The sequence below is a fragment of the Cuculus canorus genome, chromosome 3, assembly GCF_017976375.1.
Source record: "Cuculus canorus isolate bCucCan1 chromosome 3, bCucCan1.pri, whole genome shotgun sequence".
In the NCBI taxonomy this organism is placed as follows: Eukaryota; Metazoa; Chordata; class Aves; order Cuculiformes; family Cuculidae; genus Cuculus; species Cuculus canorus.
The window spans coordinates 25,158,315-25,181,196 of record NC_071403.1 but is presented as its reverse complement, the minus strand read 5'-3'; the positions used below and the strand labels follow the sequence as shown (position 1 = coordinate 25,181,196).

Here is a 22,882-nt window from a genome sequence, read left to right as displayed (position 1 = left end):
GTTGTGCAATATTTTGGCTAGGAATTTAAGGCTGGGGTTTCTTTTGGTTTTGGGAAAAAAATACATTTCCTTAATTAGAAAATAGTTTAGAAAGCAATTTTATCCAACAGGTGTAAACAGTAGCGGTTAGGATTTCTGGGAGGACAGTGCTGCAGGTGCCTTTTCACTCCTTTTACAAATAGGCATATACACCACAGTCCATTCTGTAGTTCCCATAGAAGAAGCAGATCTATTATCCCTGACCTTTCAAGACAGATTCAGAAGCCTGGCACAGTGACAGTGAAGGACTGTGAGTTTAAAACTTCTCCCTTCATCTCTGTGGTGAGTTTCTCATGACAACTCCCCAGCTGATGGGTGTCTGCCGAGAAGCCCCAGAAGACACCTGGAGGAACTGTGCTGGCTGCTGTTGGCTGCTGTGACACAGCATTACCAGCTTCAAAGCAGCAGGGAGTAGCAAATCTTCAGGACATCAAGGATTGTTTCTTTTTCTGAATGCTTCAACACACCTATGATGCTCCAACCTTCCACAAGGCAGCTAGGTCCCACAGAGCAATGGGAATGATTCTGTGAAGGTATTTCTTGTAGGGCTGGCACTTATTCTTTGTGTTTGCAATGCTCCCTAAATGGAAGACTACTAAACTGAAATAACAGGAAGACTATGAAACAAAATACACTTCCTTTGATACTATTTGCCAATGTCCAGAGCCAGATTATGCTACCTGCCAACCACAATTAGCATTCAAGAACAATATATGTCAAAACTGAATATCCTCACAGTTAACCTGAAGTCTGGTCTCCAGCATTAGCCTTCTGAATCTCATCCAGTGGCATTCGTCAAGAATTGGTCCATAAAAGGCTGGTAACTTAGCACTCAAAATTTTTCAAGCACTTTCTCAGTCTTGCAGCAGAATTAAATGGTAAAATCTATCTAAAAATCTGTATTTATCTGCATAGTCAGTTGATGATCCTTCAATAGATATCATAGGACAAGAGCACAATAATCCTTGAGTCATACAGAGAATACACCACTGGGCTAGAAATTAGTTAGGGATCGCACTAAATGAACTGAGATTTTCTGCTTTCAAAAATTAGAGCCTGTGAACCAGACAAAATTTCAAAGAGATTGTAATTTAAATTCAGTAATCTGAATAAGATACAACAAACCAAAAGTTTTCCTGAAAATATTAGAAAGAAACAAATTCACGTATTTCATGCTGCCATGAAATCACTGATTTTAACAGTCTTTAGGATACCATTGTCCAGAATGTAGCATGGGAATAAAATTAAAATTGGAAATTATTATTGACTGTGGGTATAACCAGGAAAAATATGAAAATGCAATTAATTTCTAAAAATATGTGGTAGATAACATACTTTGTTACAACATAATGCTGATAATAAACTAAGAATATATTAATGTTTATGGTGGGACAAGTTCCTAAAACAGTAGAAAACACATAAAGCTAAAACTCAGATACAACCCACTGTGATTAATGATAAAATAAATTACTTAATAAACACGAAGCGCAAGTGAGAGAAATACTACTACCTTTTTTCCACAGGCAAAACTCAAGCAAGAATATCTCCTGTGAAAGTGGGAAATCAACAGACACACAAGATACTAAACAATACTTTCTCTGTCCATATGGAGGGCCCAGAATGAATGTTGGCGTTAAAGGTCTTTTCCAACTGAAACCATCCTGTGATTCTGTGACTTGAGTATTTTCCAAATGAAAGCAATAGTTAGAGGAACAATTTCCAGTAAGTGGCATATGCTCATGTGCAGACCTTTAGCTCTTCTTAACACTTTTCTAGCTCTCGAAACTGCTGCTGTACAAAAGTGTACACCTCTACCATTTTAAAGTGTAGCATCAAGTGATTCAGACTCCTTTCTCCTGTTGCATTTTTAAATTATAATTTAAACTTGCGCTTAAATTTTAAGTTTCAGCAACTTCTGCAAAAGCAAAAGCAAAAAAACCCAGATGAAAATACGTGAGCATCTGGGAATATACAGTAGAATAAGTACAATGTATGAAGCAGTAATGTACAAAGAGCAAGACCTAATGAGCAATTAAAACATGGAGAAAAGCAAAAGCCTAATGTACAGCATTATGAATGTCAGAAAAGCAGATGCTCTGGGAAATCTGCAGCTCGTGGCATCAAATCATAATGAGTCAGCATCACCGACTCCCCACACCCTATCCCATAGCAGAAAGACACATAGACTAAGCAAAGATTCAAATATAAGTCTTAACTTCGGATATGAAGCAAAAAAGTGAGCAGTCAAGGCGAGTACTACTTTGCAAAAGATTATAATTATAGCAGTAGAGGTTACTGTGCTGATTACTCACCCTGATTTACATTCATACTGGTGAGTAGTCACACTGATGTCAATAGTACTACCTGCCTAAGCATATGATCATCAAAGCATGGGAGGTAAATTAGAATTAAGATTCACCAAGGTTAAGATAGTTCAAGTTATATCTAAAAAAGATAATTTCTTAACAGCCAGCCCATGAAGTTACATATTCTATGTAAAAGTGGTATGGTTTTATTCCTAATGGCTTTATTTTTTTATCACAAGAAGTAAAATTTCTATAAGCCAAAAAAAGATGTCTTTTTTTCTGCACAACTCCAGGGTTCTCAAAAGGGATGAGAAAACAATTACTTTGAGATTTTTCAGATTATATAAAGAGTATGTGTAAAGCAGAAAAGTCTCTCTCCTGCCCCATTTTTGAAGCACAAATTTATCTGACTTCAGCAGATTCACTCAAAATCCTTGTCACTCTCCAGGCTCTATCTTAACTGCCCCAGTCGTACAGATTGTTTTTTAGAACTGCCAAAGGAGCTCAAAAACAGTAACTGAAGCCCTATGAGATGGGCCTAAAACCAATGTGATTAAAAGAGAAGGATATCTGGACACTTTTAAAATATGCTTTCCTTGGTTTATTATTTGATGTATTTTGAAGCTGTGTTCTACACTCATAATATCTAGAAACTTAGCATTTGGAAACATCATCCTTCAGCTCTGGTTACAGATCTGAGTAAACTAAGATTAAGGTCCATCTACCCTCATCACCCTGGCAGCTGAAAGGTCCTGTGATTCAGCAGGTTCAACTGTTCACGTTAGAATATACTCATATAACATGCTTATCCTTTGTTTCAGGCCAAAACATCTAGCCTAACTTAAATACTTTAATTAGTACAGGTTTATTAACAGAACAGAGAAGACAGTAATATTTAGTAGGCTTAGAAGCTAGAAAGGATTTTGCATAGAAAGTGGACTGTGCATGCTCATAGCTTTCTCTTCTTTCCTAATGGTGTTTGAGATTTTCCTGCAATGCTCTGATTTCTTAATTTGGACCACTGAGAGAAAAAAATTCACAGCAGATATCATAAAATAATGAGATTAGGTATTACCAGACCTTTCATATGCTCATAAACTGTAGGGAAATGATTCAGTGAATTTGTAAGAGTAAAGTGAATGTAAAGTAATTAATGCTATAAAACAAATCTTAGTTACATTTTTTTGTATGTGTTGTTACATTTAACCCAGAAGTCCAGTCAGGCACTTGTGTATATATGAAAGAATTGAAGTTAATTTTCTACTTGAAGAAGGCAGAACTGGATCTCAAACCTAACATTATTGCTGTTCTGACAGTTCAAGGGAAGGGGCACTACCAATTCTCTCTGAGTGTACCAGCTCCCAACTCAACTCTGCTGAGAATAACAGTGATAAAACTAGTTGACTCCTATGTTTAATTGGTTTAGGATTTCCTTACACATAGAATTAATAAACTCCAAAACTGGAAGGACTTTTAGGTGAAATAATATGCAGCAATCCTTGTGAAAAACAGTAGTCAACCAAAAGGGGAAAAATCCCCATTCCAATGTAAAATATATTTCCTTTGGCAAAGACAAACTTCATTCTACCCAGCCAAAATACTTCCTCTTACAAAACAGTATATAGCATTAATATTTCAGGGGCTAATTTAAATGACATCCTGTCAGATGGCACAATGATAATAACTTCACAGAAGGTCAGGCTTTCAGTGAAGAATGCAATTTTATCCTCCACAGCCTTGCAGTTCAAAAAAAGTATTGACATATCATGAAGAGCTTCAGAAAATATTCTTTGGAATACTGCTGTGAAGATTTATTGATGCATTTAGGTTGTGTATACTTTTATTTCAGCTGTAATTAATGGTATGAACTTGTCTATTAGCCTTCAGCGTGTATTCATTCACAGAAATTAATGAAAGGACTTTTCTGTAATTAAATTAAGTTGCATTACTACTACTATTCAAAAAAAAATGAGTACCAGGATGTTCTCACTTTTTTCCTGATTGGCATATTCCTTAATAAGGATGTACATACATATAAAAATGGCAGCACAAACCAAATGATTCCAATGCTTCTCAGGAGAGCATGTATTCTGTAACAGAAAATGGCTTGTATAAGATGTCTCCAAGTTTGCTGAATTTTTGCAAGATTTGTTCAAGTAAGAAACTGGAAGAAAGCAGTAAACTGAAAAAAACTTGCCAAATATATAGACTGTTCTACTGGTCTATTTGCTACAAACAAATTTCTTATAAATTAAGATATTCTGACAGTGAATTAAGCTGGTTTCAGTTGTGTTGCTTAACTCAGTGTGCAGTGCTACGGGAACACATCTGTGCTGCTCCTAGTCACACAATGGCTTCTGTGCTGCCAGCTCAGGGGTCTCTGTACCACACTCCTTCATTTTCCCAACTGCAAGGGTAGCGCAGCAAACTCATCTGGCTCCTTTTCTGCTCTCTACACACAGCCCAAGTCAACCACAGCTGATGACATTGGACAGCAAAAGTTTTACACAAATATAATTTATGGTCTTAGATAATACAGTCATATTTTCTAAAAAAATTAGGCATATTCTCCATGGCACTCACTGAAGCTCCATTGTAGTCCTATATAGACTCCCTCCTATACAGAGGGAAGGACTCTTAAGAGAAAGGTCCAGAAAGCGCAGTAAATTGCCCTCTGGACATGTCTTTCTTTCTCCTAACTGCAGAGGAGGCCGTGAAGGTTAGCATATTTTTTCGTAGTGAAAGTTAGGCGAGAGGAAAGACACCCATGAGTACCTTCTGAACCTCTCCAGGCTCACAATTTTGGGTTGATTATAAGAGTACAAGAAAGATCATGACCCTGAGTGATAAAATATTGCTAAAGAAGATGGAAAAATATGAAAGAAGATGAGACATAAAGGTGCAGATTATTAGTGACAAAAAAAAAAACAGAGAGGAAAATACAGAAATTAGAATACATTGCCATGTCTGTACTTAAACCTAAAAATTTAGGAGGTTTCACACTGAAGAGTACACTGTCTTTTAAATTAGTTAAATACTTCACAATTAGAGGTACATCTTTAGCTCCACTCGCTAACTTTAAAGAAAATTCAGAGATTTCAAAATGCAAAAATTTAAAGTTGGCTTTCCCAGGCATTTTAACGCCCAACCAACTGGTAGCTGAGGATTTGAATTTAATAGGACTCAGCGACCATTCTAGCATACCTATGCTTCAGAAAGAAAAGCTAGTCTTTCTAGAACTCAAAAAAAGAAACAAACTCAAGAATAATTTCTAAGATTAAGATATTGTGGAATAGATATAGTCACCATACTGTAATAAAACATCCAAGTCAAAATTATTTATGAAAGAATTGCAAACTATTTAGTCAAAAGGAATTGTACATGCAACTAGGAAACTACACAGCATAATTAGAAAAAATAGTCTTTTCTAACTAGTTATGATATAGATTCAATTTTTTCATGAGAAAGGATCAACACCCACCTCACTACAACCTCCTTTCAGGTAGTCGTAGAGAGCAATAAGGCCTCCCCTCAGCCTCCTGTTCTCCAGGCTAAACAACCCCATTTCCCTCAGCCACTCCTCGAAAGACTTATTCTCCAGCCCCTTCACCAGCTTCATTGCTCTACTCTGGACACGCATCAGGACCTCAAAGTCCTTCTTGCCATGAGGGTCCCAAAACTGAACGCAGTACTCAATGTGCAGACTCACCAGTGCTCTGTACAGGGGCACAATCCCTGGTCCTGATGGCCACACTGTTTCTGATACAGGCCCATGGCCTCTTGGCCACCTGGGCACACTGCTGGCTCATATTCAGTCGGCTATCAACCAACATTCCTAGGTCCTTCTCTACCAGGCAGCTTTCCAGCCACTCTTCCCCAAGCCTGTAGCGCTGCATGGGATTGGTTTGCCCCAAGTGCAGGACTTCGCACTTGGCCTTGTTGAACCTCTTACCATTGGTCTCAGCCCATCATTCCAGCCTGTTCAGATCCCTTTGTAGAGCCTTCCTACACTCAAGCAGATTGACACTTCCTCCCTCAGTGTCATCTGCAAACTTCCTAAGGGTACCTTCAATCCCTTCATCCAGATAATTGATTAAGTTACTGAACAGAACTGGACCCAGCACTGAGCCCTGCGGAACACCACTTGTGAACAGCCTCCAACTAGATTTAATTCTATTCACCACAACTCTTCGGGCCTGGCCATCCAGCCAGTTTTTTCCTTTGGGTTGGAGAAGGTCATTAAAGGTTAATAGCGAAAGACAGCCTACTGCCTACCACCAATAGATTCGCAGTTATTGACAGAACAAATATCTCAGAAATATTAATGCTTTTGTCAACTTACTCCTGCTTCAGAAAGGTTTCAGTCTAAACAGGGAGTAATACATTTCAAAGGTTTGTTCTCTTCCATTATCCATACCAGAGAAGACTTACCACAAACATTAGGGCTTTCACTGAAATCATATCTGTGATTTGATAATGGCTCAAAAAGCATTAGGAAGCATGAATGCTTAATTTAACTTGAACAAATGAGGGTTTTAAGGACTTCAGAAAACCTTTTTTAATGCTACAGAAATCTATGTAAAGGTTTGCTTTGTAAAATAAGATGTAAAAGCTAGATTAGATTAAGTTATCGCTTTAGTACGTGCTTTCAAGGATACAGGAGCAAACATGATAAAAGCCTCTGCCATGAAAACTTAAAAAAAATTGAGCAGAGAGAGTGACAAAGAACTTGTAAAGCAAAGAACTTTTTGAGTAAACAATTTGTCAAATTATATCTATGGGAAAGTGATAGATACTTACTTTCAACCGAAACCTAATTCCCTAAACTAACATATTGTTCTAACCCTCTGGACATTAACTTACTTTACACCTTTGCAAAAGACTTGAATATCTTCAAAAACAAATGGAGACAAAGTGGTAAAGTAGTGTGGGAAAGCTATATTATCACTGACTGCACTGTATCCATTATGGGAAAGGAAAGAGATCTTCAGTTTCCCAAAGTGGCTACTAAGCAATTTCTATAAAACATTAAATTTACTGAAGGTTTGTATTATTAGTACCTCTCTGTATTTCTAAAAACTCCTAAGCCTTACTTTAACACCCTAAAATGGAGTATAAAAATAATTCTGTCAAGGGATTAAGTTGCCACTTTGGACAATGCTAAGCTCAGCATTCAGAAACCACTAACACTTCCCAGCCCTCATGCAACTGCAGCCCAGTAGGTCCAAGCTTGTGGTGCTTATGTGCCAGGTCCCTCAAGTCCTGACACTATCAAGGTTCTAAAGTGCAAATCTACTCGCAAGAGACAGCAGTCTCGCCCCACAGAGAGCATCAATACATTTTCCGAGAACATGCTTGCCAGAGCAAATGCATGGGAGGAAAAAAAAAGGAGAAAAAAAAAAAAAGCAGGAAGTAAGACTTTCTGAAACCGGAGTAAATGAAATTCTTTCCTGGGAGACAGACAACCCCACTTCATCTGATCTATAGAGTGTATTGGATTTGAGACTGTCTGTCTCCCGGGAGGCTCCCACTAACCAGAAAGTACTTGTTATTTGGCAGGACGTATTCATTTTCCCCTCTTGGAACTTTTCAGTTTGCTTTTAAATATTTATTCAGCCAAATAGCAAGCAATTGACTCCACAAACCACTCTTCTGTGAAGAAAGGGGGTTAGGTTTGTGTTCCTTCTCCATTAGCTATTTAATCAATTATCCAAATTGGCAAAGTTTCAAGAAGAGGAAGTCACTCACTTCATCCCAAAATAACCACTCAGTCAGAAGTTAGGGCACACTTCTGACCTGAAAGTGCCTGTGACTGAAATTTTTTCTCCAACTCAGAAGTGTGGGTGTGTTTTTAAAAGGTCATCCACCTGAATGGTAAGTGATCTAATTACTGGATATTTGGGCATCAATTAGGAATACGTTCTAATCATTTTGGAGTAAAGGCAGATCTAGCATATATGTCTACTTTCAAGGGACAGTAGACACTTCCCCTGTGCTGAAAGTGCATTTAAGGTCTAAGCTGTACAAGCGTTACTGTCCCACCATATTTCTTTGAAGCTATCGCTCCTTCTGATTTCTGATTTCTTTGGATCCCACTCTTACTCATCCATCTCCTGTGCTTTACATGGGAAGCCTAATTCAGGGCAGAGAACAAGTCTTTACAAAGTAAAGTACCCGTAGTTAGACATTGCAATGCTTGACAGCTGCATCCAAAAAGAAGTTCGGGTACTAAATGCAGAGCAATTCATTAGTTCACTTCTGTTGTCTTGTCCCTACAGTTGGTGAAGCATCCATATCGAAGTGTTTATGAGCTGGACACCATCCCCGAGGAAGACAAGCGGTACATACCAAGTAGTGGGCAACCTGCACACAGAGCAGAGAGCTATGTAAAGTCACAACACTGAACAGGTAGTTTGATATAGAGGGGAATGCTAATCACAAAATCTGTTTTAAATTTCACCCAGACAGAAGTTAAGCACCCTGCTTGGGATTTAAAGGATGTACATCTATCCATCCAGGCTTCAATCATGTTAGCAAAGCAGATATTTATTTATTTATTTTATTTTTAGAAACTGAATGGAAGACATAAAGAAATGGAATAAAGCTTTTCTTTCAAATTAAAAATAAAAGAGACATGCTGATGCTCCTTAATAACACTGTGACTAGATTTGTTATCCAAAATGTCGGCAGTCTCTGTTCAATTCTACTAATTTCCTGCTCTGGCCATGGAATTTCAACCTGCTCCTCCCAGAGACTGTTCCGAGATAAAATGTTGGCCACACTCATAGGAACCATGTCACTACATGGTCAGAATTCAGGAAATAAATATTTATTTGCCCACACAGAAGAGCTGAATGACTCCTCAGCTTAGTGCCTGACAGAACTGCCCAAGGAATGGGTATCGAGTTGCAGTACTTACTCCATGAACTGGCATGATAAAAGATTTACACAGTCCTTGAACATGTTCAGTCTTCAGAAGACTGAAGGTTCTCCTGGGGACATATACAAATAAAAACTGTAAGACTAAAAACTCAGGAATGGGCAACTGGAGGGCAAGGTTGTGGCGGAGTTTGCTGTTCAGAGCCTACGAGACTTCCATTTGACTCAGAGAAGTACCATGAATCCCACTTACCATACATTGGTTTGGTTTGTAAAGTGTGCATGAAATTGAAAGCTCTACTTACAGTACTATGACCTACAGTGGGGAGAAAAGGATCTGAACTAATTAGTCCTTTGAACAGCCCCACAATACATGCAGGACAATAATATTTGGTCCAAGACAACAAACTAAACCTAGTCCATGGTAAAACACATTGGTTACATACCTTAAATGCAGGGACCTCAGCGTCAGCTGCTTTGATCTACTGCTCTGCTCTTATCACATCGAATTACTTGCTAATACAGACAAATACATTCAAGTCACATTTCTGCTGCCTAAAACCCTTAATGTATTTAGCTGCAAGTCTGTGTGGATTTTGCCCTCAATCATCACAAATAATTGTGAAAACTTTGAATTCTCTCTTTTTTTTTTTCCTGAGGCAAATAAAATAACTTCAATAATCAAGTAATTTTGGAAATGATGCAAAGGAAAAGATGAACATTAGGAACTGAAATAAAATACATTGAGGAATAAAAGAAACAAAGGCAGGAATAAGGTGTTCTAGAAGTTACGGAAAGATCAGTAGTGACTAAGAGGGAAAAGATTAGAAAGGAAAATAAGTGGTAATGAAGCAGAAGGAGAATACTATTTTGAAGCAATATTTTGTGGAAAGCTTTAAAAAATATACATACCAGTAGATAGCACAGATTACTATCTAGACTACTCTCAGTGACTACTCTCTTCCCTTCCTGGCATCAAAAGTGTTCTCCATATTTTGGGGGAAATCTGTGCTAAACCAATTTTGTACTGTATGAGGAGGCACAGCTAGAGCTGGGGACTAGGATCCTAGTGTCCTGGCTTCCATATAGAGCGGTGCATCTCTGACCTTCAAGGAGGCATAATTCTGAAGCCATTTTTTCTACTTACCTGAAAACTACAGGTAATCCATACCCATTACATAGCGTTAAGCACTTACAAAAATGAGGCACAATAATCAGAACTACTTCTTTAACAAACCAGTGAAAGGAACAAATATTATCTGCGTAGTAATGCGAGCAAAAAGAATTACAAATGAGACCAATGCAACAAAGTTCAGGAACAGAGATAAATTCACAAATACACCACAAGAAATTACTGGGTTAAGGGGTGGGGTAGGGAGAGGGAAAAAAGCTGACTTTCAGGGAGGAGGATTTTAACCACTTAAGGTGTCTGAGAAGCTCAGCTGCTTATATGGACCAGGAACAACAGGAGTAGATACCTACATATACACACACATATATGTGTATCTATATATGTGTACATTCCTACAGAGTGTTTATATATATACACTTAAAAAATGATATGATTAGATACAGTGATAAATTCAGCAGATTAGACTATTGCCTTTATATGTGTCTTTATACCTTAATACAGAAAGCTCAGGTTTTCCCAATAACATCCAATGGGATATCACATTCTTTCTGATAGACCTAGACCAGCACAAAATTCTTGCAGAGAAGAATTTAAGAAAATTTGATGGTTATATATCAAAACACCTCTTGGAATTGTGAAAATTTCAAGAAAAAAAGTTTTGAAAATGTGAAAAAGATATATTTTTCAAGTTTCTCTTCTGAAAAAAATTTCCACTTCACTGCTTTTTTTATTCATCATACAAAATAACAAATTATTTGGGTTTTATCACAATCAGTCTTCTAAATTTATCTTCAACTAGATTGTCCTAAAAGCATAATTAATGACTGAAGAAAACCTGAGTCCATAGAAATGTTCAACTAACGTTTTCATTCTTTTCGGGGAAAAAAATGTCAAAACTGTAAAATTTCCTATGAACAAAATTATATTTTCATATGGCTGAGTGCTTCATTACTAACTACACAACAGCTTAATAACATTTTTTCCCCTGTGCATCTTAGGTGTTAAGGAAAACAGAATTTGTTCCTAAGATCACTGTGCATAACATGGTCACAAAATCATTATTTGAAAAAGTGAGTTGTCCCTACATCTAGACTGTTTTGCTTCATAACAATAGAGAGAAGAATGCAGTGATGTGAAAGCTAATTAAATTTAGTTCTATTTGAAAGTGTCAAGATGACATGGGATAAAGCAACTTACTTTAATAACAGGCAGTCTCCAAGTTTAAGTTGTACTTCTAAGACTGTCTCTGAGTTTTAAAATTATACCTTATAAATGTGAAAAAAAACCCCAGTGTCTGCTGGTATCTTCTTTGGTTGTCCACTGCTGTACCTCACAGGTTTTGGTCAACTACTTCTTTTACTGAATTGAGTTGACTCATTCACACCGCAGTTTCTATGTACACACATATCAACCGCTTTCCTATTTATCTAATTGACTGCATGAAATTACATTACTCCCAGGATTATGATGGATATCAACTGGGTAAAAATTTCCAGCCCCAAGTTTCATAGCAGTGTGGCTGTGTTTCGCTTCAACCTTTAATAAGTTTGAAATTCCTTCCCACCAACTATTGGTACCACTTGATACGTAAGGCTTAAAATTATTTGTCTGGACTAAAAACCAGATGTAATTATTGTTGTTAACATTTTTGTTTGTTATGATTGCTTTAACAATACAAGTGCTTTCAGCAGCTTGCATGTGCCTGCCCTAGAATACTTGTGCCAAGACGACTCCTCACCCTAATGAGGCCCTAAGTAAACATACTGTACCTCGTTATGTGCATTCTAACAAAAAAATATTTTAAATTTTATTTTGAAATCTTCTCATTGCTTATTCCTTATATATTCCTTATTTAGAATCTCAAATATTATCACTTTGCTGCAAGCAGGCATGCAGGCCACTGCTGGAGGTCCAACAAATGTGGAGGGAAAAAAGTGCAGGAAGGCCCAGAAGAGCATCCAAGCTGAGAGAGGCCAAGTAAAGGGGAATTTTGTCTGTATCTTCCAGGAAGCTTTGCTGAGGAGGCAGCTGGCCATTCCTGTGCTTCCCACATGTGTTGCACAGCAAGGGTGGCTGGCAAGCAGCTGTAGGGGAGGTGGGGAGACCATCCAGGAAGTAAAGTTTGATTCCTTCCCTGAGCTTCTCACTTGCACCTCTATATCAGCGCTAATATTTAATATTAGACATCAATTATCTCTTAGCATAGGTGGTTAAGGCAATTGTTGTTTCGGGTAACCACTCTCACTTAAAACTCTCCTAATTGTTGCAAGTTACAGAATTAGATAGTACTGCATTTTCTTTATCTATTTAGCTAAAGATACATTGCTTAAAAAACTCTTTTAAGTCTGGGAGTTGCAAGAATCTAATTAGCATTTGTGTCAGAGCAAGCTTACTACGGTGTACTTAAACATTTTCCTTTAAACTATGGATATTTAGAACTGCTGAATAATAGTCTTAAGTAGTTTGTGAGAATCGTCTATTCCCAGCTTGAATAAATTGTAAAATTGGTATAGCCTAGGTTGATAGCCATGGCTGTTTAGCTGATAAATTTTATTCCAAAACATAACAATACAGGCAATAATAATAACTCGATTGCTTTCTAAGTGTAGTTAGATGTTCTCCCATTTCATTTAAATGCACAATTCAGCAGTAGAGACCATAAAATATTTCTCACTGCAAATGCTTAATTTCAAAAGTTCATGATTTTCCATTTCTCAAATTAAATTAGGGACCTTCTACTACTGACCTATACTAATATCCCTTCTAATTTCAAAGCATGAATTATTTATATCGAAAAATAATTTTAATGGAGAATTCCAAATCCAGTTCTAACATCACCCCCTCCCTCTGAGCCAAGACTTCCACTGCTTTGCCAAAGAATAGTAAAGACTCAATTCCAAGAAAGTCACAGTGCCTGTCACATGAGTAACTTGACATACACTATCAGTCAATTTTTCAAGTTCTCAAGTGGAAAATACACATTCATAAAGCTCTAGATCTATGCAAACAATTTCAGGATCGGTGTCTTCATTCTGCATAACCTTACTTTTAAGGAAAGTCTTTCTTCTTCTGTAGTTTAAGCCACTGAAGAAACTTCACTGAAATTCTATTCTGTTGAAGTACACAGCTCCACAGAAATCACAATGCTCTATGAAATCAAATTAATTTTGCTGAAGTATTGGTTTGAAAGAAAAAACTCAAAAAAGGAATATTCAATCGATTCTGATATGTTCGGATGTGTATTATAATATTTTACATATTTTACATTTCATTCTATCCAAAACAATTTAGGGAGAAACTTTGTTGTTGGAGGACTTCTAAATTTGTGTCTTTCACTTCAAAAGGAGAGATTTGTAATTTTGAAGCCCTGTGAAATGTAACTCTGATAAGTAGAGAAAGCTGGTTTTGTTGCTGTATGAGCCTGCTTCACCCTGTGGTGTCTGGCATGGTCTGCTTGGCACCTGCAAGCATCTGTCCTTGGTTAGTAATCTCCTCTGGGTACTGCTGCAGGTACTTGAGTTCCTAAGTTGTGGGGAGTCATCTGAAGAAAATCTTTGAATGCATAGGGAGTTAATGCTGCTTATTTATTTAGAAACTATTTAAAAATACCTTGAACTCTTACCCAGCGCCATCATCTGAGGTAAAAAAAAAAATGGCTGAAAAAAACTTCAAGAGGAACTGTGGGGAAATGTAGAGGCAAAATGTAAATAAGATGCTTACCAACTACTTTATTTTAAGTACGGGCAGTTTTCAATCTAGATAGTTTAAATCTGCAACTTGAATCATAGTTCCTATCGGTAGGAAAGACAACATGTACTAAATGTCTATATAATCATGGACTACGTTTATGCTTTTCAGTTATTTTCTTAAAGAATATTTGAGCATCACTCACTCTTAACCAGTAAAGCACAAGAATCAACAAATATATGCATTACACAAAATTCAATACCATGATCACAAAGAAGTCTGCATCTATCATTTGTTCAGATTTTTAATTTGTGCATTTTAATATGAAAAATATTATTAATGTTTCAATGATAGCTAGATGCTTTGAGATGGAAGTTAATTTCCAATTAAAGGCCAGAAAACATACTCTAGGACTGTTTTATTAGGTAAATAAACCAATAATAAAGGTGCTGGACAAGTACAAAATGTAAAAGATACATCCCATGCTTAAGAAAAACCCACACTCATTTCCTAAATGAAAAAAATAATATTCAAGGAAGTATATGTTTTAAATCATTGTCTCCTTTGAAGTTTAGACCTTACAGATCTGTCTCTCACTTCCATTCTAAAAGTGAAATGGGAAAACAGGCTTTCCTGCAGTTTCACTTCTAACATGTTTCTCAGTTTGAAACTGCTGTAGTTGCTGTTCTGGTTAAACACAGGGAAGAAGGCATCTGCAGAAAAGATGAGATCTTTAAACAGCTGGATTACCACTTAAATACTAATTTTCTGTGTTCAGTTGGTGACTTCCATTAGTTCAGTAGCTTTACCTACATATCAGGTTTGGGTTGTAGTATAAAACAATTGCAATAGTTATTTTTTTTTTCATACAAAATAGGCCTTTATACTTAAAATCCATTATAATTAATAGGCTCTTTTTGTTATTTATTTTATCAGTTTTCTGACAGTTTATACTGCTGAGTGGCAGACATTAGGGGATAAAACCCAACACTTCAAACATTAGTAGTGGAATTTTAAATTTAATTTTAAATTTTAAATTTAATTTAGACAGATATGTAAGTGCAGTTAAGTCACTGTCTACAGTCAGAACAAAAATGTATCATTGTATGGCAATGAAATATGAATAGGTATGAGACTGCTTGCTCATAGATTAAATATGTATTCCAGAACCAAATATCTCACAATATGGAATTAGCATTCTGACTAAAAAAAAAAAAAAAAAAAGTGTGAAAGCTTTTTTTAAAAACGAAAGAAAAAACATTTGTGTGTAATTAATCGATTTCTCTCTGTTCTAATTTGTGAAATACAAGTACGTATTTCCAGTAAGATATCTTTGAAGGACTAAATGTCTCAGAGGACTAGTAATCACATTTTTGGAGCCTTTCACCTCTCATTCACTGATTCAAATACAGCCAACATGCAGTAGTGATGGAAAATCATTGCAATTTGAAAGCTGTTTTGTGGCCTGTGTGAAATGAACTGGTTATTTCACTCCATTTCTTAGAGGATCTTGAAAATGCACTCGGCACTCTCAAAAGCACTGGTGCTAAGAATACTGAGCTGCTTGCAGGATCTGGCCAGGTCCCCATGGAGCCACAACCGGGGCTGGTGTCTTTGAGGATGGCAGAGGCTGAGGCTAACAAATAAAATCCCATTCCAGGCAAATTTCCTCAGTACTTTGACCCCTAGGAGCAAAGAGGTCCTTAGCCGCCTGGAAGCTCTCATTTTCTCCATGCTGAGTACCTAGCCAAGTCATTCTGAAATAGGAGCTCAGTGTGGAGCCACCACATTGCACGGCTGCTTTCTGTGCTCCACAAATGCTGGGTACAGTTTCATTTTCCATTTTTACCAATCTGGTAGTATTCATTAGCATTAAATAGACTTAATTGAAGAGGGAAACCAGTAGAAAGGCATCCTAGAAATGACTCTTTTCTGAGGGCAAAAGTGCATTAGTCTCTTTTTTTACAGAGAGGTACATGCCTAGTTAGGAAGAGCTAATAAATTGTCCTTTGTCAAGATCATACCTACCTTATTCTTGAAAAACCTATCTGACAATAGCTTTTCTCATCAGCTACAAATCATCTCAGTTCTATGTTTCCCAGTGAAGGCTTTATATTGTCTCCTTTATGATTTTGTTTCCTTTACATTACGGGCTTTTCTTCACAAGTGGTATGTCTCTTTTTAAGAAAACATACACATCATTTTTTTCTGAACATTTAATATGTTGTATTTGCAGCTTCCCCAGTGGAAAGGAAAAAAATTTTGCCTTCATTAAGCACCAAATATAAAGTGGGGAAATTAAATCATTTGGATGTCATGTCAGCTATATATATTGTCTTCTGTGATGTCACATTTGATTTGATTTTTTTCATGACATTGACAGCATCATATTAAAAATTTGATTGCACAATGACAGTACAGGCTTTGAATTATTCAGCTTATGACTGCACTCTTACAGGAATACTATTTTGTATTTCTCACTATTTTTGAAAAACTGACTTTTAAAAAAATGTAAAAGGAAAGGGAAGTGATTGCTAATAACTAATTAATACCTCAAACTTGGCAGAGGTAACCTCATTTTAATAGAATATCACACAAATTAAAATCAGATTAAATATAACACACAACATATTTCAAAAGTCACTTGAAATATAATTCTCAGGGTGACATTTTGGCCCCAGTGAAATTGATGGCAAGAATCCAAATCAGTTTTGGTGAAGCCAAGACTTCCTCCTAACTGAAGAAAACCCATACATTTCCAATCTAGTTTTAGTAACTATCTGTCAGAATGCTTGTGGTACTTAATAAAATTATCTTTACCCATCCTTTCTCTTAGAATACTCTCCAGCTATTAATGCTTAAAGAAGTCAGTGGCACTTTATCCATTCAACTCCCATAAGGGGGTCAGACCCTTAAAACTAGAACCTCTTTGGTAATTTCTGCAACAGTCTTTCAGAGTTCACACTGTGTATTTTCCTACAACGTTTGGGTTCTGCCAGCTTTCTTTTTTGTTCCATGTTACCTCTGTTTAATGTTAAATAAGTGCAATCTGTTGGTTCATTTCTATCTAATAACTTCAGCTGTAACCCTTTTCAGAGTGACCAAATTTGCCTTTTCTTCACTACAATTTAAGGCTATTTATAAATCACTAAGGATATTTTTAAATCACTAAAGTTGGAAACATCTGCTCTCCAGCTTGATTAAATTCAGCTAGTCCTTCCACACCAGAACCATAAAACAAATATTGTCATTTTAAGAAACTTGGTATTCCCACCACTTAAAATGAAATTTTAGTGATATCAGTTATGTAAATAACATCTAAAATCAAACAATTTTTCCAGAGAACATAATTGTTATTTAACTAGCTAGGCCTAGTAAAACTGCCCATAGCTATACATACAATATTCTTTTTCACAAGAATTACTTCAGCTGAGCTGTCTGGGCAGGTAAGAACTATAGGCTTGAGTACAGCGTGGAAGGGTAAAGCATGGAATGTTCCATACAAGACACAAAATTAAGCCTTCCAGCTATGCCAATGGAAAAAAATACAAATGATCTTTCATGTCCTGGTTCCTCAAAAAGGTTTAGCAGAGATGTCTTCTATTCTGTTCACTGCAGTGCCTGGGGAGAATCTAATACTGATTTAGCTGGATTCAGAATCATGACCGCAGTTATACCAAGAAATGTGCTCGTATTCCTTTAGAAATATCTCAGATTTATTCAAGAGTTCAGTTTGTCATTTTCATCTCTATTCTAACATCTCTGTATTCCAATTCAAAGATGACAGGAGTGCCTTTTTTCACTATAAGCAATGAAAATTAGCTATGGATCACTTACATTACAATATTTTGGTTCATCTATTTAACCTGAACCTAGTCTGTTTCAACACGTGAATCATCTTGGGACAGCATTTTCTCATTATTAAATGAACAGTTACACACTGGTCTCTGCTTTCTTACTGATAAGCAAAACTTATTTCAAAATATACAATTGGAAACAACGTATCACAACTCAGTAACATTTCATCCTGTAATATCAATATCAGTCTGCAAATATTCTGCCAGAAATAAAAATTTGGAAGCTCCCAGGACAAAATCCTTCTATCCTTATCATTTACTGCTGAATCTCTATTCAGGCAAACTCCAGTTGAAGACAACAAACAGTGCCTAAACAAATGCAGAATAAAACTACAGAATAATATACCCCTCTCCTAATTCATGTGTTTTTAACATCTATCCTTATCAAAGGCTTCACATTTTAAAGACTATACAAAAACCACTACTGACTAAAATGAAATCAGAATCAGAGCATTTTCCTTACAATTATTTGTGGTTTGATGGAGAACAAGCTGACCACTAAGGTGACAGAGGAACTTGTTTCCATTATACCCTTTAAATCTTATTGTTTCAGACTGCCACCAGCTGTGGCAGTTAAGATGTGATAAAGCCTTTCTGATGAGTTTCACACTGATTCCTCTCTGTATTGCAAGAAGAAAAGTCATTATCCTGTAAATTGTATAGAAAAGCTAAATCTACAGAATTAGTAGCTTTCACTTCCCACAAATTTTGTGCATGCAACTGAAACACAGGAAACAAAAAGCAATGAAACACACAAAACTCCAACAAAATTTTAAAAAGAAGTAGGAATTGTGGAAAAAATATGGCATTTTTCCCTAGCCTCCTTTAGTCTTAAATGTTATCACAGAACCAGCTTCTGGAGAAGGGAGTGAAAATTTAGTGTGAGTCTTATATTTGTACTTGTTGGCTATATGGCAGAGAGAAAAAGGTTGTTTTTTTTTTTTTTTTTTTAATAAAGGCAGATTCCAGGTTTTTAACATTACTCTGAGCTAGAGATGCTACATAAGAGCGAAGCGCTGCTGCCATAACAACCCTTCGACAGGGAACTTTAGGATACAGAGAGTTACTACACTACCTACAACCAACCTTGTGCATTATGACACACAAAACCCAGAAAGCGCCGGTGCATTCGCACTCTGGGCAGCAAAAGCAAAACAAGCAAGAGACTTGTTCTCCCCACAGCCCCCAGCTTTATTTAATTAATTCTTTTTTTTTGAGGAGGGGGGTCATGAAGGTCCATTTGAGCACCGGGTGCCCCCCGAAGCCGCGCTGCATCCCCCGTGGGAAGGGCTGAGCTCCGCTCCAGCCGGGAAGCGCGGGGACGGCCCCGGGAGGGACACCGAGACCTTTCTCCATCCCCCTCCCATGGGGACGACTTCGGGGAAGCGGCCAACTCTTCTGAGGCGGGTCCACCCCACCTTCAAAAGGTCTTTTGTGAAAGTTAAAGCGCTGCCCCCGGGCGGTGTGGGGCGCTGCAGAAGGTCAAGGGGCTCCCGGCTCCGGCTGCAGAGCGGGGCTGTCGGGATGTCCGTGTGCGCGTCTGTGCGAGACCCCCGTGGGAACGGGCGGCAGCCCCTTCCCCACAGCCAGAGCGGAGCCCCGGAGACGTCATCCCTGCCGCCCCCCAGGGGCATCATCCCTTCTGCCCCACGAGGACATCCCTGCTGCCCCGAGGACATCCCAGCCGCCCACAGACATCATCCATGCTGCCCCACAGAGGCATCATCCCCGCCGCCCCGCAGGGACATCCCCGCTGCCCCACGCGGGCATCATCCCCGCCGCCCCGGGGACATCATCGGCGCCCCGCGCGGACATCATCCCCGCCGCCCCGCGCGGAGGGCGCTCGCCCGGGCTGGGACCCGCCGTTCCCACGGGAGCGCGGTGCCGTCCCCCCGCGCTCATCGCCGGGGCAGCTCCGGTGCGGCGGGAGGGAGGGAAGGAGGGAGGCGACGCGCGGCAGGTGCTGTTGGGGTGGGCAGGCAGGGCCCGGTGACTCACCCGTCCGGGGCGGGGGCCGCGGCGCTGCCCCGGGGGCGCGGGGGGCTGCGGGGCAGGAGGAGCGGAGCGGAGCGGCGGGGCCCGGGCTGCTCCTGGGCGCGCTCTCGCTGCCCATCCCCGGCGCTGCCGCCGCCGCCGGAGGAGGATGCGAAGGAGAGGCAGCCCCGGGCACGCGCGGAGGGAAGAGGGGGAGCGGGGCGGCGGCGCGCAGCGGAGGGGGAGCTCGGGGACCTCGGCGCCTGCTCTGCAGCCCTCCGTCCCTCGGCCCTTTTCCCCTTCGTCCCTCAGCCCTCGTTTTATTATCCCATCCTTCCTCCTTCCCTTCCTCCATCCCGCATCTCCATCCTTCCCCCCTCCATCTTTCCATCCCCTCGCCCCTTATCCCTCCATCCCTCATCCATCCCGCCGTCCCTCCCCTCCCCCGGTGTCCCCCGCGGTCCCCCCACCGAACGGTGGCCCTGAAGCCCCCCGGGACCGCGGTGGGCGCTGCTGCTGCCCCACAGGCTGGTCCCCGCGGCGCGCCCCACTCGGGAAAGGCGACCTGCTCCCCTGAAGGGCAGGAGATGCCCGGCACCGCTTCCTCGCTCCCCCTAACCCAGAGCGGAAAAGCGCTCTCTCCTGCTTTTCCCTTTTTTTTTTTCTTTTCTTTTTTTTTTTCTTTTCTTTTTTTTTCTTTTCTTTCTTTTTTTTTTTTTTTTTTTTTTTTTTTTTCCATCATACGGCAGAGAAAACAAAACCGTGCTGCTGTAGGGAAAAAAGGCGGTAAACAAGAGGAAAACCTACAGGGAATGATAATAGGTGACTGTAGGAGAATTAAATCATACATGGGAGTAGTTGTTAAAAGCAGTCCTGAACCTAAAGGACTTTGCAGATGTTTATTTAGGATCGAGAGTAATTATTTCAACATTAGATATAAAAGAAACAACAATTCGAAGTGCGTTGTGTAAGCAGGAGATCTGTAAATCAAGTATGTCAAATAAACAAGCACACTAAAAGCTGGCTTTCAACTCTTTACCCTTGCTCTGAACTCTCCCTGCATTATATAATGTTGATGGAGTGCTGCAGGTACATTTGGGGAAAAGATAAGAGTGATGATGAGAACATAGCATTATTTATTAGAGTACGACAGTAGCCTTACCTGCCAAGTAGTTGTTTCAGAGGTTCATCTGTGCATTTCTCATCAACCCTCCAAGTAAACAATTTGCTAGATGCTCATTGCAGACATATGATTCCCTGGTGTCAGTGTCTCTGTCCTAGACGTTTCTGAATGGCTTGTAGATTATTAACTTACCATGGTTTTCTGCTCTGCCTTGTACCAGGAGCTCTGCAGGTATCAGCAGCTCCCACTTGTGAAACCAAGGAAGGGAGAGATTGGGTAGGTTTCCATGTAGCTCCACATTTCAAACTGCTGATTTGCTGTAAGGGCTACAGCCACTTAGAGAATTGGTCTGGTCTTATAACAAGTTCATTCCAAAAGACGGGCCTGACACAAATTTCACTAAAACCAATACAAATATTTCTTTATCCATAGTGGGAGTTGGTTCAAACTGCTGTGAGCTCACTGTTGGCCTGAAGGTATTTCTGAGTGCCTCTGTTCTAGTAAGAGCTAGTAAGAACTCCCTGGGAAAAGGAAAAATTACTAAGATGTGTGTCTTTTCCATAAAATTGTTGAGAGAAGTTCAGGGCCCCGATTCTGGTTTTGGCAAAAACATGTGCTAGAAGGCAGGTTACAGCCTTAGAGGCTGCAGGTTAGAGGATGGCAAGTTAGAGGATGTCTTCTCATCTCCATAGGCTCAACCAAGCCACTAAATACAATAGGCAAGGGGAGGCAAAGAGAGGACATAGCAAAATTATTAGGTCAAATTTGGGGCTTGTGTTAAGCCAGTAGAAGCAGAACTCAAATGTTTCATTTAAAGCCATCACTGCTTGCAAGGAAGCTCTCAGCAAACATCTTTCAGTGATTTTCTCTTCTCTGGTCTCACTCCTGGTATTATATTTAAGCAATCCTTTAACTTCTAGATTTCTGTTATTTCCCCCATGCTTGTTGTTCCCCCCATCCTGCCATCTCCAGCAAGGGCTCTAGGCTATTAAGAGAGATGGAAGTCAGGGAATGGAAAGGGAACCGAGCGGTGGGAAAGATTTGGGCTCTGTGTAGATGAAGACATATTAAACAAGAGCTTGTCTAGCGTAATCATCACAGAAATTTGCTTATATTTTTTAAATATAGCTACTACAGGGTTTTAGTCTAAGGGTTTATTTCAGTTCAGGTATTTTTTTGGTTGGCTTTTTTTGGTCCCTCCCTTCTCTTCTTCTGTAGTTGCTGATGGACATCTCCAGTAAGGACAACCAAGCAGTGTAATGCTAGCCTGGTAGTTACAGTGATTCCTGAGAAATGGGAGACTGAGGGTAAACACTTTTTCTCTGAGATCCAGAATAGGAAATGAACTGCTGAGGTCCTGTCTGTTCTCAGATGAATGACTTAACTCTCTCCTAGTTTTGAGTACAAATTTTGTCTGCATGAATGGAAGCACGCATATGGCCACAGAAAATTTTTCCTTCACCAAAATGATTTTTTTTGGAAATTAATCGATTTTTCAAGAAAATTACAGGGCTCACTTCAGATTCTCACATGCTTTTTATGTATATGTACGTGGATCTGTATTTGTGTACAAGGATTTGTCAAGACCTTTTCTGTTTTAAACTGCATGAGCATTTTGTTCATGAAGAATACAAACATTAACCATTACATTTCAGAGGTTTCATCTCTTCTATAAAAACCTTGTGTGAGAAGAGTAAACATTTTTTTCTTATTGGAGAGAAAATGTAAGCCTTTTGTGATTATTCTGTTGTTACCTATATATTGCCTTTGCAAAAGCTGGCTGCTGAGCTTGCTACCTTAGACTTGAAATATATGTGTGTTATTGTATGAAGATGCCAAAATATTTTCAGAAAGCACAGTTTGATAAAAGGTTTTATCTACATAT

At 39.0% G+C, this 22,882-nt stretch overlaps 1 protein-coding gene across 3 annotated transcripts in view; it reads right to left on the bottom strand.

The window, feature by feature from the left end:
* Positions 1-21,151, bottom strand: part of FUT9 (fucosyltransferase 9) — a 108,671-nt gene extending 87,520 nt beyond the window's left edge. Inside the window, exon 1 of one of the 3 annotated variants that reach the window (XM_054064058.1) lies at positions 21,037-21,151. Coding sequence is in view for 1 of the 3 variants with exons in the window: in XM_054064056.1 (XP_053920031.1) it covers positions 19,899-20,013 (115 nt within the window). In the remaining 2 variants the exon portion in view is untranslated. Of the gene's footprint in view, positions 1-19,898; positions 20,069-21,036 lie in introns of those variants that run through there. The other 2 variants (XM_054064056.1, XM_054064057.1) reach the window with 2 other exon arrangements.
* Positions 21,152-22,882: the final 1,731 nt, after the last annotated feature.